General features: G+C 46.0%; 2 protein-coding genes across 2 annotated transcripts; both read left to right on the forward strand.

Moving 5' to 3' along the window:
- Window positions 1–608: 608 nt before the first annotated feature.
- Window positions 609–3231, forward strand: LOC150028741 (uncharacterized). The gene is made up of 3 exons (XM_090300087.1): window positions 609–1189; window positions 1857–2093; window positions 2214–3231. The coding sequence occupies exons 1-3, from the start codon at window positions 609–611 to the stop codon at window positions 3229–3231; spliced, it is 1836 nt and encodes a 611-aa protein (XP_090156213.1).
- A 63-nt stretch (window positions 3232–3294) lies between these two features.
- Window positions 3295–4848, forward strand: LOC137839339 (uncharacterized). The gene is made up of 3 exons (XM_068648458.1): window positions 3295–3465; window positions 3924–4018; window positions 4155–4848. Exons 1-3 carry the CDS (start codon window positions 3295–3297, stop codon window positions 4846–4848), a joined length of 960 nt encoding a protein of 319 aa, XP_068504559.1.
- Window positions 4849–13240: the final 8392 nt, after the last annotated feature.

Genomic DNA, 13240 nt, shown 5'->3' on the forward strand with positions numbered 1-13240 from the left:
GACATGTCAAAAGGAAAAGGTAGAACATTAGAGACCTAGTGGTTGTTGCAGTAGTTGGATTTTCCGAAGTGGAAATGGGATGACACCACATGAAGCTTTGTATGATAGGAAGTGTAAAACTCTTTTATGTTGGTATCAGAATGGTGATACAGTTTTGATTGGGCTAGAATTAGTTCAACAGATCATTGAGAAGGTGAGTCATATATATGACATAATAAAAACTTCTTAGAGTAGGCATGAGTCATATGCAGATTAGAGGAACATGTCTTTGGAGTTTACAGTTGGAGACTATGTGTTCCAGAGAATATCATCTACCAAGGGTGTAGGACGAGCTATCAAGAAGAAGTTATTCCTGAAGTTTGTTAGACCCTATCAGATTATAAACCTGCATAATGTCTTTCATGTGTCTCAACTAAGAAAGTATATCTAAGAACCTAGTCACGCATTGAAAATAGATAATGTGCAAATCAAGGATAACATGTCTTTTAAAGTAAACCAGTTAAGATTTGTGTCCCATAATGTGGAATGTTCCACTCACCTACCCAGCATTAAAGTAGGGCATGCAAAGAGCCATCTAGGCTTAAATAAAGGTCATTTCAAACACGTGGATGGAGGAGTTTGAAGAGAGTCTCGATGGTGTTGGTGCTTTGGGCCACGAGGAAAGCTTGGGTTGGGTAGGAGATTCGGTTAGGCTAGGCCCAAGGTTGGGAGAGTTGGAACAATCTGGTGTGAGGGAGGTAGGAATGGGTGACGTAGCATCTATAGACCATGTAATAAGTGGTGAGATCTTGGGTCATGTGGTAGCAGCTGACGGAGATAATGTGCAAGGATTGGTCAGTGGACAGAAGAAGGGCTGTGAAGGTGATTTGTTGGTTGTGGAGGGGAAGGGTATAGACAATCCTTCAAGGTCCTTTGGCGGGACGAAGGCAAACAATTCCTTGTTCCTCGTTCCCAGAAAGGGGTCGAATCTAGAAGTGGATAAGTCTGTCTCCTCATATTTTCTATTTGACAATAATAATTTGGTGGATGTAAGGGTGGATCATGCAATTTTTCTGGTTCAACAGCCTACTATAAGAAACGATTCTCTAGCCATGTCTGACAGTGCAATTGAAAATTGCAATAGAATTTTTTGGGTGAAAAATGACAAGAATGAAGCTTCTAGTGTGTGGAATGTTGGTAAAGAAGCTGGGTATTCTCACCCTGGGCGAGAATAATTAGTTATTGGTAGTTTACAAGCTTTGACGTTTCGGGATGGTCGCAAGGTGAGGAAGTCAAGGGGGGAGACTAGTCAGTTTGTCGATGAAGATAATTAGTTTGAATGTCAGAGGGCTAGGAGGCACTATGAAAAGAAAATATTTAAGTAATTTGATAAGTAAGGAAGGGGCGGATATGGTGTGTTTGCAGGAGACGAAATGCTCTGAAGTTAGTAGGGAGAAAGTGTGTCTTATTTGGGGAAATAACAATGTTGATTGGGTTGAAAACAAAGCGGTAAATAGCGTTGGAGGGGTACTTACGATCTGGAACAATACGACTTTTCAGATGATTAGTTTTGTCAATGGAAGGAATTACTCTATCATTGAGGGCCTTTGGAAGGTAGGAAATGGGTTACATGTCTCCATCGTGAATGTCTACTGCTCTAGCTCCCTACGGGAGAAGAAAGTGATGTGGGGAGAGATCAATGGGTTCAGGGCGAATTAACTATCCAAGGCCTGGTGTGTTATTGGAGATTTTAATTCAGTTAGACGACAAGAGGAGAGGAAGAGTATGATCTCGGTGACAGACTATTCTAGAGAAATAAAAGGATTTAATGAATTTATAGAAAAATCTGAGTTGGTGGATATCCCGTTGGTTGGTAGGAAGTTTACTTGGTATAAGCCTAATGGATTAGTGAAAAGCAGAATTGACAGGGTTCTTGTGTCAAAGGAGTGGCTCGAAGCCTGGCCACTTTGCCAACAATTCATCCTAAACAGGTCAATCTCGGACCATTGTGCAGTTGTCCTTAAGGAAGTGTCTGTCGACTGGGGTCTGAGACCCTTTAGGAGTTTGGATGTCTGGCAAAAAGATAGTAGGTTTAAAGATTTTGTGAGATTGAAGTGGGATAGTTTTGATGTTCAAGGAAGTGGAATTTACGTCTTCAAAGAAAAATTGAAAAAGCTTAAAACAGAGTTGAAAATCTGGAACAAATAAGTGTTTGGAGATGTGAACCTTGCTAGTGAGGAGTTACAAAGGAGGATTAATGAGTTAGATGCACGGGATGATGATAATGGTTTAGAAGAGTCAGAAAGGGAGGAGAGAAGGTCACTCTTGGCTGATCTAAACAAAGCCATGTTTAAACAAGAGGCGGTTGTATTTCAAAAAGCAAGACAAAAATGGTTGAAACAGGTGGATCTTAACACAAAGTTTTTCCACTCATCTGTGAAATGGAAAAGTTCAAGGAATGAATTGCACGGGTTGTTTGTTGAGGGTAGGTGGTGTGAGGATAAGGGGGTAATCATGGACAAGGTTTGTGACTTTTTCAAGGATAGATTCGACAGGAACGATGTTTGTCAGGTTAGGTTAGATAACGTAAGGTTCAATTCTATCTCGGAAGCAGACAACGAGTTGTTGGTAGGGGAGTTCTCTAAAGAAGAAATTAGGACTGCAGTTTGGAATTGTGAAAGCTCTAAGAGCCCTGGTCCTGATGGATTTAATTTTGGTTTCATAAAGTTTTGTTGGGAAATTTTAAGGATGGATGTGATGTCAACGGTGAAGGATTTTGCGACAAAGAGCCATTGGCCTAGAGGTTCAACCACTTCTTTCCTTTGTCTTGTTCCAAAAGTTGAAAATCCTTTGCAGCTTGGCGAGTTTAGGCCTATTTCTTTGGTAGGATGCTTGTATAAAATTATCTCAAAAGCGTTGTCTCTACACTTGAAAAAGGTGATTAGCAAAGTGATTGATGTTAGACAGTCTGCATTTCTTGAAGGTAGGGGTTTGCTGGATAGTGTGCTGGTAGAGAATGAGGTGCTGGAAGAATATAAAAGGAAGAAGAAGAGTTGTGTGTTCTTCAAAGTTGACTATGAAAAGGCATATAACTCGGTTAGTTGGGAGTTCCTATATTATATGTTGAAAAGGCTGGGTTTTTGTGCTCAATGGATTCGATGGATAAAGTGTTGTTTAGAATCTGGTTCAGTCTCTGTATTAGTGAATGGCAGCCCAATTGGGGAATTTACTCTTAGGAAGGGACTTCGTTAAGGTGACCCGCTTGCTCCGTTCCTCTTTCTTATAGTTGCTGAAGGGTTGGCTGGGGTGTCTAGGATGGCTGAAGAGAAGAATTTGATTGACAGTCTGGAGGTTGGAGGAGTTAAGGTGAAGGCTAATATGTTACAATACGCTGATGATACCTTATTCTTCTGCGAAGCGAATACCAAAAGTGTTTTTAATATTAAGGCTATTTTGCTTTGCTTTGAGCTTGCTTTTGGGCTTAAGGTGAATTTTTTAAAAAAGTAGAATTGGCGGGACGGGGTTGGATCAGTGTTCGCTTCAGCGTTTTGCAGCTATTCTTAACTGTAAGGTGATGGTAACTCCTTTTGTTTATTTAGGATTACCGGTAGGTGGGTGCCACAAGCGCGGTGTTTTTTGGAACGGGGTGTTAGAGAGAGTTCAGGGCAAGTTGTCGAGGTGGAAAGGCATATGTTTTTCGATGGCTGGGAGGATCTGTTTGATTAAGTTAGTCCTCTCCTCAGTCTCGTTATTCTTTATGTCCTTATTCAAACTACCATTTGGGGTGGCTGACAAGTTAGTTCAGATCCAAAGGAATTTCCTTTGGGGGTGGGGCTCTGACGGAAGGAAGATTGCTTGGGCCGCTTGGAATAAGGTTTGCGAGCATCGGGACTACGGGGTCTTGGAATCATTGATTTAAGGACTTTTAACTTGGCTCTGCTAAGCAAGTGGATTTGGAGGTGGGGTTTGGCCAAAGGAGGTTTGTGGAAAGAGATTCTCGACTCCAAATATGGTGGATGGAGGAATTTGAGAGCGGAAGGTAAACCCTGCAGGGGTTCCCTATGGTGGAGAGACTTGAAGGAGGTTTGGGCTTCAGAGGGCTGAGGCAGAAGTTTTGAAGATGGGGTTGAGTGGAAAGTTGGTGATGGAGGGAATATTTCATTCTGGGAGGACAGCTGGTTGAATTGTGGTGCCCTGAAGGGAATGTTTCCGAGATTATATTCGCTTAGCACGGCTAAAGCTGCTAAGGTGGCCGAGATCGGGAACTGGTCTAATGGTGTTTCGATTTGGCATCTGTGCTGGCGTAGATCCCTCTTTGACTGGGAGAAGTTGTTGGAGGAGCAGTTGAGTCAGTTGCTGCAAGGGGTGAAGATGGATGTGGGAGGGGTGGATAGTTGGGTCTGGAAGGCTGAGGGGTCTCAAAGTTTTACTATTAACTCAGCTTATATTAAGGTAAGGAGGGTTAGTGATGGGGAGTCCTCTCCGATTTACTGTAGGTTGTGGAGGTGTAAAGCCTTGCCTTCTGCTGTTTTCTTAGCCTGGAGGGTGTTGGAAAATAGGATTTCGACTAGGGTTAATTTGGTTAGGCGCGGGGTGGTGGTTGAAAACCCTATATGCTGCTTGTGTGGGAAGGTTGAAGAGTCGTCGAGTCACTTGTTCTCCGTTTGTGACTTTGCTTGGAGGGTCTGGTGTCTTTGCTTTGAGTGGCTTGGAGTGTCGTTCGTAATCCATTTGGATCTTATGCAAAATTTTATCCAATTCAGGTTGAGTCAGGCATCTGTTTCGGTTAATGATGTTTGGGGGGCAATTTGGGTTGGAATTGTGAGTGAAATTTGGAAGCATAGGAACTCAGTCATCTTTAATGGATGAGTGGCAGATGTGTTAGAAGTTTTTGCCTCAGCGCAAGTAAATGTGTGGTCTTGGATTGCTGCAGAGTCCCGCGAAGTTTATTTTTCCTACCCCTGTTGGGTTCTAGATCCTTTGGCCTGTATACGGCTGATTCGGTAAAACTAGTTAGCGCTTGGTTTGGTTGGTCATTTGTCCGGCGGTTTTGCGTGTCGAGTTAGGAGTTGGATTCTATGTGTTCTTGTAAAAGGGTTGGACCACCTCTGAAGTGGTTCCCATTTATTTATTTTTTATTGCTGATAAAAAAAAGAAAAAAAGATTGAAGAACATCAGAGTACACAGATCAGAGGAAAGACCATCAGTACGGTGAAAGTAGTGTGGGTTGATAGGTTTGGTGATTCATCTTGGGAAACAAAAAAAATCATGAGGGAATCCCATCCCTATCTCTTTTCTCACAAGTCAATTTTCGAGGACGAAAATTTTCTTTTTGGGGAGAATGTAAGGATTGAGAAAAATAGTCTTAGAGTAGAAGTGGTACAATTAAAATGACACATGAATATTTTATTATTAAATTTAAAATAGCATATAAATAGAAATTCAATTATTCAAGTTTCATTTTAAAAAGAACAACCATCTCTCTAGAAAGTTCTTTTTCCTTTCCTCTCCCTTCTCTCTAAGATTCTGACTTCCTCGCTCATCAGTTCGACGATCGGAGTCCACCATTAGCCTCCTGGCAGTGAATACTACAAGACTGCCCGATCAGAATCTATGATAGAGTAAGTTCATTTTTTGTCTTCTCTTTGAGTCAAATTTTGAACTTGTTAGGTTGTTTTTGTCTTTGCTTTGCATGTGACCCTTTTAGCTTCAGGGTTAATCTCTGTTAGCTCAGTGTCCCAGTGATATAGATAGATTTTTTATTATGACTTTGTCGTGCAGGTTAAGTTACCTTTAAGTTCTTGGTGGATTTGGTGCTCTTACTGAATACCTGCTAAATTTCAGGTAAGGGAAGTTAGCCTTATTTTCCAGTAGAACACTAAGTTAGAAGATCTAGATGTGGGGGTGACGTGGTCACCAGTCTCAAAACTTTATTTCATGATTGTTTGTTTTAAGTATATTAGAAGTTGATTGAGATTTGAATGTGAAATTTGATATATGGTTGTTGTTATATAAATTATAATGTTGTTAAGTATTGGTTGTTTGATGTTGATTTAGAGTAATTTCAGCTATAGCATGGACTTTGTTATTTTGGATGCACTCTGGTGTATTTTAGGTCACACTAAAATATTTTCGTTCAATTCAGAAGTCCTGGGTGCACTCTGGTGTAATTTAGATCACACTAAAATATTTTCGTTCAATTCGGATGACCTGGGTGCACCCTGGTGTCATTTAGCTCACACTAAAATATTTTCGTTCAATCCATAAGTCCTAGGTGCACTCTGGTGTCATTTAGCTCACACTAAAATATTTTTGTTAAATCCATAAGTCCTGGGTGCACTCTGGTGTCTTTTAGCTCACACTAAAATATTTTCGTTCAAGCCAAAAGTCCTGGGTGCACTCTAGTGTAAATTTTTAGCTTACACTAAAATTTTTAGCTCAAGCCAATTAATATATATATATATATATACATATATATATATAATATTATTGTTATTATTTTAGCATAATTTATTTTGGATTATTATTGTTAAATGACTTTTTTTTGGATATATTTGGATTGTTAGAAAGTTTAAAATATATGTTATGATTGAATGGTGTATTGATGTGTTAAATGGAGTGTGCAATGAAGTGAAAGTAAGATCAAGACATAGTATTTTCAGGAAAAAAAATACCGTGTTAAGATTTTTTAGGATGTGCATTAACTAGGGATTCGTTTAGAAGTAGATATTCTGACTCTACTGAGATAATGAAATCATATAGATGAAGTTATTCAGGTGGTGAGAATCAAAAGAGGTTCATATGAAGGGGTAAGTTGTTTAAAAGATAACTAACTTGACTTGTTATATGAGTTAACCCTGTCATACTAGGAAAGAGATGATATTGAGATTATTCATAAAATTAATATTATTCATAAATTAATATTATTTATAATATTAATAATATTTATAATATTTAATAAAATATTAATAATGTTTAATAGAATATTAATAATATTTAATAAAATATTAATAATATTTAATAAAATATTAGTAATAATTAATAATATATTAATAATATTTAGTAAATTATTGTACCGCCCTGGTAGTCGGAAATGATGACGTGGCATCAAGCTATTGCATAGGCGTGTTGCTGGCAGAAGGGAAGGAAGTCGGGGGGCTCGTGTAGTCGCCAGTTATTAAGTTGGCGTGCTCCGATCTCCAGCACACTAGAACCGGCGGTCACCGGGTTAAAGAGGAAGTCGCCAGATGTAAACCCAGGCGACCAAGTGATCAGAGATCGCCGAAACAAGCACATCGCCGGAGATGAAGGCAGATAGACATTTCCCAGCTGGCCAGAGGATGAGGTCGGGGGACAGCTTGCTTGAGCATACACGGTGGAACAGGTGGTGCAGATCATGAAGGCGGCCGGCGAGACCACAGGGAAGGTGTATACGAAGGCACCCTAACTCGCCAATCCCAGTAGAGATCGCGCTCCAAGTTAACTATGCACTGAGCAGTATCATGCATAAGTAACTTAGCCAAAGGAGAGTCAGAAGCAGCGCCCAAGTCAAGGAGGCTCCAGATGATGGCACGTGTACAGTTGGATGCGAGCCACGTGTCCAGATGTGTAACTGCCAGGAGAGAGAAAGTGACCAGGTATATAAGGGTTTCCCAACGAACTTCTGAGGTACGCACGTTCAGATTGTCTTCTTTACGCTTGCGAGTTCTTGAGTATACTGTGAGAGAGAGAACTGGTTCACGGTTCCTTGAGAGTTCTTGAGTGTTACTCTTAGTATTTGGTGGTTCGGTCACTGACTTGGGCGTTGGAGTGCGATCGGCCGCAGCGGCGCCGCTCTGTTCTTTTGCAGGTTCTTAAGGTGGATCGCGGTGAAGGACGGAGGTTGACGCGGCGCACACGTCGATCCAAGTTTGACGAGGCATAGCTCCAGCGTTCTGGTCAACAGGCAGGATCATCAGGCGCCCACCGTGGGGCCGTGTAAAACCTGTTCCCATCCACAACGTGAGTTCTTGGAGGTTTTCGCAGTTTTCTGTGTGGTTGTGTGCTGGTGCAACCATTGTTCGCTGTTCATCTAGTTTTTGTTCGGTGATTTCGCGTTTTCCACCGTTCGCTTGGGTTTTTGTTCGGTGAGGTGAAGTTTTCGCCTGCTTACGCGAGATTTGTTCGGTGAGATTTGAGTTCTTTGGCTTGTTTGGTTTGCCATGGAAGAAGCGGTGGTTTTTGGTGGAGTTGCAGGTTTCTGTGGAGGTTCGCTGTGTTCTTGAGGTTTCTTGCGAAGTGTCGCGAAGTTCTGACCGATTGATCGCTGAATCGATCGTCGCTGAAGGAAGTGTTGTTCATTGCACTCTGTGATTCGTCAAGTTTCATGAGAAAAATGAGAAGCAATCGTTCAAGTCCAGTTGCGCCCGTTGCTGCTGAAGGCGCCGGCGCCATGACTATGGCGCAGATGGTGGAGATTATGCGTTCGTTGCAGGCGAATGTGGAAGCCTCGCGCATAGAACAGGCGAGAATGCATGAGGACCTGGTCGCCTCTCGGGCCAGGAATGATGAGCTTAGCAAAGTGACTGAAGAGCTGCGTCAAGCTCTTCAGGAGCAACGAGGGCGTCCTATTGCTGAAGAGGTCGCGCCGTCAACGCCGCCTCGTGTTTTTCCTATGCCTTTCGCTCAGGCGCAGATGGTCCGATCGCCGGCTAAAGATGAAGAAATGTTGGTCTATGCGTTTAAGAAGGGCGTGCTGCCGGGACCATTCTGCGAGGCATTGATCAGGGCTCACCCTGCCACGTTTGCTGAGGTCAGGCGACTTGCGGTGGCCCACATCGTCGATGAGAGTGAAGTCGTCGAGAAGAGGGGAAGCGTGGCTCCCGCCAGGCCACGTGCCCAGACTAGGATCCAGCCACAGAGGGTGCTGGAGACGGCGGCGACCAGAAGGGATCAGAGGACTCGCCATCCTTATGATCCAAGGAAGAACAAGGGCAGGGGCCAAGGACGCCCGCAACCAGCACGCCGGGAGTACAATCGCCCACCTAAGCACAAGTTTGTTATGGGATTGGCGGACCTGATCGCCATTCCCAACATATCTGCTAGGTTGAAAGCGCCCGAGAAGGTGGGCGACAAGGTGCTGGGACCAAAGCCAGACACCTGGTGTGAGTTTCACCAGGGCTTTGGCCACACCTTGGACTCATGTTTAGCTTTGGGGTACCAGCTCGACGATTTGGTCAAGAGCGGGTTCCTAAACGACTACTTGCTGGACAGAAGGACGGGGGGCGCGTCGAGCTCCCAACCAGCAGGTGGAGAGGCTCAGCAGCACGAGATGCCTACACACGGGGAAATCCACACCATTGCAGGGGGTTTCTCGGGTGGTGGATGCACCGCATCACAGAAGAAGAGGTACGCGAGGTCTGTGATGACGGTGGATATGTTTGAAGACCACTCGCCGGAAGTGGACATTACGTTCACCAAGCAAGATCTTCGGGACGTTGTGCCTCATGACAACGATCCCATAGTCATCTCGTTAATCACAGCAGGAAGAAAGGTCCACAGGGTGTTGGTGGACCAAGGAAGCTCGGCAGACGTGATGTTCTGGCCGACTTTCACGCAGTTGGAGTTGCCCCTTGACCAGCTGAGGCCCTATGGAGGGTGTTTGTATGGTTTCGCTGGTGACCAGGTGGAGGTCAGGGGGTACATAGAGTTGAGGACTACGTTTACAGATGAGGCGGGTTCGAGAACGGAGAAAATCAAATACCTTGTCGTAAACGCTCCCTCAGCATACAACATTTTGCTGGGAAGGCCCACGCTCAACAGGATAGGCGTTATACCGTCGACCCGGCACATGAAGGTGAAGTTGCCGTCTATGGAGGGGGTGGTGATCACCATCAAATCCGATCAGAAAGAAGCGAAGAAGTGCTATGAGAATAGCCTGAAAAACAAGAGATCGGTGAGTTACGTGACAACCACCCCGCCTCCTGGTGTGAAGCCCAGATCGACGGTAATAGAGGAGACCGCCGGAAGAGACGTGGTGATGGTGGATGCTGAGCTGGGGGAGGGGAACGCTGGCCTGGAGGTAGAAGAGGCGAGGAATCGCCCTGAGGAAGCGAGAGAGCTGGGAATCGCCAGGGCGGTGATCGCCAGAGAGACCAGGCCAAAACCCGTCGAGCAGTGGCTCGAGAGAGAGATCGGGGGAAAGATCTTCAAGCTGGGAAGATCTCTGGAGGTCGAGCTCCAGGACCAGATCGCCAAGGTGATAGAGCGGCATCTGGATGCGTTTGCGTGGTCCGCTTCGGACATGCCCGGGATCGATCCCGACTTCTTGTGCCATCATTTGGCGATGGACAACTTGGTGAGACCAGTGCGACAAAGGAGAAGAAAGTTCAACGAGGAGAGGAGGCAGGCGATTAGAGACGAAACACAGAAACTCCTCGCTGCAGGCCACATCAGGGAAGTCCAGTACCCTGAATGGCTGGCAAATGTCGTGCTGGTGAAGAAGAGTAATGGGAAATGGCGCATGTGCGTCGATTTCACTGATCTGAATAGAGCTTGCCCAAAGGACTCATATCCTTTACCAAGCATAGACGCCCTGGTGGATAGTGCTGCAGGGTGTAAGTTGTTGAGCTTCCTGGATGCCTTCTCGGGGTATAACCAGATCAAGATGCATCCCATGGATGAAGAGAAGACTGCCTTCATGACCGAGAGATCGTGCTACTGCTACAAGGTGATGTCGTTTGGGTTGAAGAACGCGGGGGCCACGTACCAGAGGTTGATGGATCGAGTACTTGCACCGATGCTGGGAAGGAATGTGCAAGCGTACGTAGATGACATGGTCGTGACCTCGCCAGAGAAAAGCAAGCACGTTGCGGACTTGGAGGAGTTGTTCACGACGATCGCCAAGTTCAGGTTGAAGCTGAATCCAGAGAAATGCATCTTTGGCGTAGAGGCTGGAAAGTTCCTGGGATTTCTCTTAACTGAAAGAGGAATAGAGGCCAACCCGGATAAGTGTGCCGCCATCTTGGCGATGAGGAGCCCGGCCACTGTGAAGGAAGTACAACAGCTTACAGGTCGGATGGCCGCCCTCTCCCGCTTCGTGTCAGCTAGCGGAGAGAAGGGCCACCCATATTTTCAGTGCTTAAGGCGGAATAACAAATTTGCCTGGACGAAGGAGTGTGAGGAAGCCTTCGTCAAGCTGAAGGAGTATCTGGCGAGCCCGCCGGTTTTGTGCAAACCGCTGGTGGGAATCCCTCTCAGGTTGTATTTTGCTGTAACTGAGAGGGCGGTGAGTGCGGTGCTCGCCCAGGACCAAGATCAGGCTCAGAAGCCTATTTATTTTGTTAGTAAGGTGCTGCAGGGCCCCGAAACGAGATATCATGCCCTGGAGAAGGCTGCGCTGGCTGTGGTATTTTCGGCGAGGAGGTTGCGCCACTATTTCCATAGCTTCACGATACTGGTGATGACTGACCTGCCCATCCAGAAGGTCTTGAAGAAGCCCGACGTTGCGGGAAGGATGGTGAAGTGGGCGGTGGAGCTGTCGGAGTTTGATATTAAGTATGAGCCCCGAGGCCCGATTAAGGGGCAGATCTTTGCAGACTTTGTGGTCGAGCTCTCGTCTGAAGCGACACGAGTTGAAGGGGACGATTTCCGTTGGGTGCTTTCCGTGGACGGATCGTCAAACCAGCAGGGTAGCGATGCTGGAGTCATCTTGGAGGGACCAAACGGCGTGCTGATCGAACAATCCTTGAGGTTTGCCTTCAAGGCCAGCAACAATCAAGCAGAGTATGAGGCGCTGATCGCCGGAATTTTGCTGGCCAAAGAGATGGGAGCTAGGGTGCTGATAGCAAAGAGTGACTCGCTGCTAGTCACGGGGCAAGTAACAGGCAAGTTCCAGGCCAAAGATCCACAAATGGCGGCTTACCTGGAGTATGTGCAGGAATTGAAGAGTTCCTTTGCCTCCTTTGAAGTGGTGCATGTGCCCAGAGAGCAGAATGCCCGAGCTGACTTGCTGGCTAAGCTCGCCAGTTCAGGCAAGGGGGGTAGGCAGAGGACGGTGATTCAAGAAACTCTGAAGACGCCGAGAGCATTTGTAGCAGATCACCTGGTTCTTCAGATAAGCAAGTCGACGGAAAAAGCGGCGAGGAGTCACAGATCTTTGACTCAAGAGACCTTGAGGTCGCCAAGAATAAGAGCATGTCGGGGAGAGAAGGTGAACATGACGCAGGTCTGCACAACCCATGAGCCAGACACCTGGGTGACACAGTATAAGCGGTGCCTGGCAGATGGCCTTCTCCCGCTGGATCCGACAGAGGCTAGGAAGGTAAAGAAGAATTCTAGCAAGTTCACAATGATTGATGGCGATCTGTACAGGTTTGGGTTCACTCACCCACTCCTGGAATGTGTGCATGGCGAGAAATGCACGAGAATTATGGCAGAGCTCCATGAAGGAATATGCGGAAGCCACGTCGAGGGTCGAGCTCTGGCCGCAAGGACTCTCCGTGCAGGTTACTACTGGCCAACAATGAGAGAAGATTGCAAGAAGTATGCGCAGTGTTGCAAACAATGCCAACAGCACGCCGATTGGCACAAGGCGCCTCCCGAGGAGTTGAAGTCGATTTATAGCCCTTGGCCGTTTCATACATGGGGAATCGACATCCTGGGACCATTCCCGCTGGCGATCAGGCAGATGAAGTACTTGGTGGTGGCGATTGAGTATTTCACCAAGTGGATCGAAGCAGAACCAGTGGCCCAGATCACCGCACACAAGATCGAAGGTTTCGTGTGGAAGAACATTGTGTGCCGGTTTGGTGTGCCCAAGCGCCTGGTGTCGGACAATGGGACTCAGTTTGCAAGTCACCTGTTGAAGAAGCTGTGCGAAGGGGTGGGAATTCAACAAGTGTTTGCATCCGTCGAGCACCCTCAGACGAATGGCCAAGTAGAGTCAGCCAACCGGGTGTTGCTGAGAGGTTTGAAGAGAAGGCTAGAAAAAGCCAAAGGAAGCTGGGCTGAGGAGGTACCCCGTATAGTTTGGGCGTACCACACCACCGAGCAGTCAGGAACCCATGAGACCCCGTTCAGTTTGGTCTATGGGTGCGACGCAATGATTCCAGTGGAGATCCAGGAGAGCTCGTCGAGATTCCAGAACTTCGTGGAGGAAGACTCGAATGAGGAGAGAAGGTTGAACCTGGATCTACTGGATGAGGTCAGGGAAGAGGCGAGATTGAAAGCTGAGGCGGTGAAGAGAAGGATTGAACGAAGATATAACTCGAAGGTGATGCCG

The sequence above is a fragment of the Phaseolus vulgaris genome, chromosome 3 (genome assembly GCF_051622355.1).
Source record: "Phaseolus vulgaris cultivar YP4 chromosome 3, ASM5162235v1, whole genome shotgun sequence".
In the NCBI taxonomy this organism is placed as follows: Eukaryota; Viridiplantae; Streptophyta; class Magnoliopsida; order Fabales; family Fabaceae; genus Phaseolus; species Phaseolus vulgaris.

Bases quoted from the DNA above. Each gene is read 5' to 3' on its own strand.
- LOC150028741 (XM_090300087.1), top strand. From the start codon at position 609: ATGGAGGAGTTTGAAGAGAGTCTCGATGGTGTTGGTGCTTTGGGCCAC. The intron at 1,190-1,856 runs GTATTCTCACCC...GTTGGTTGGTAG, and splicing joins AATGTTGGTAAAGAAGCTGG to GAAGTTTACTTGGTATAAGC. The intron at 2,094-2,213 runs GTGGGATAGTTT...GAACCTTGCTAG, and splicing joins AAAGATTTTGTGAGATTGAA to TGAGGAGTTACAAAGGAGGA.
- LOC137839339 (XM_068648458.1), top strand. From the start codon at position 3,295: ATGGCTGAAGAGAAGAATTTGATTGACAGTCTGGAGGTTGGAGGAGTT. The intron at 3,466-3,923 runs GTGAATTTTTTA...GGCTCTGCTAAG, and splicing joins AGCTTGCTTTTGGGCTTAAG to CAAGTGGATTTGGAGGTGGG. The intron at 4,019-4,154 runs GTAAACCCTGCA...CTGGGAGGACAG, and splicing joins GAGGAATTTGAGAGCGGAAG to CTGGTTGAATTGTGGTGCCC.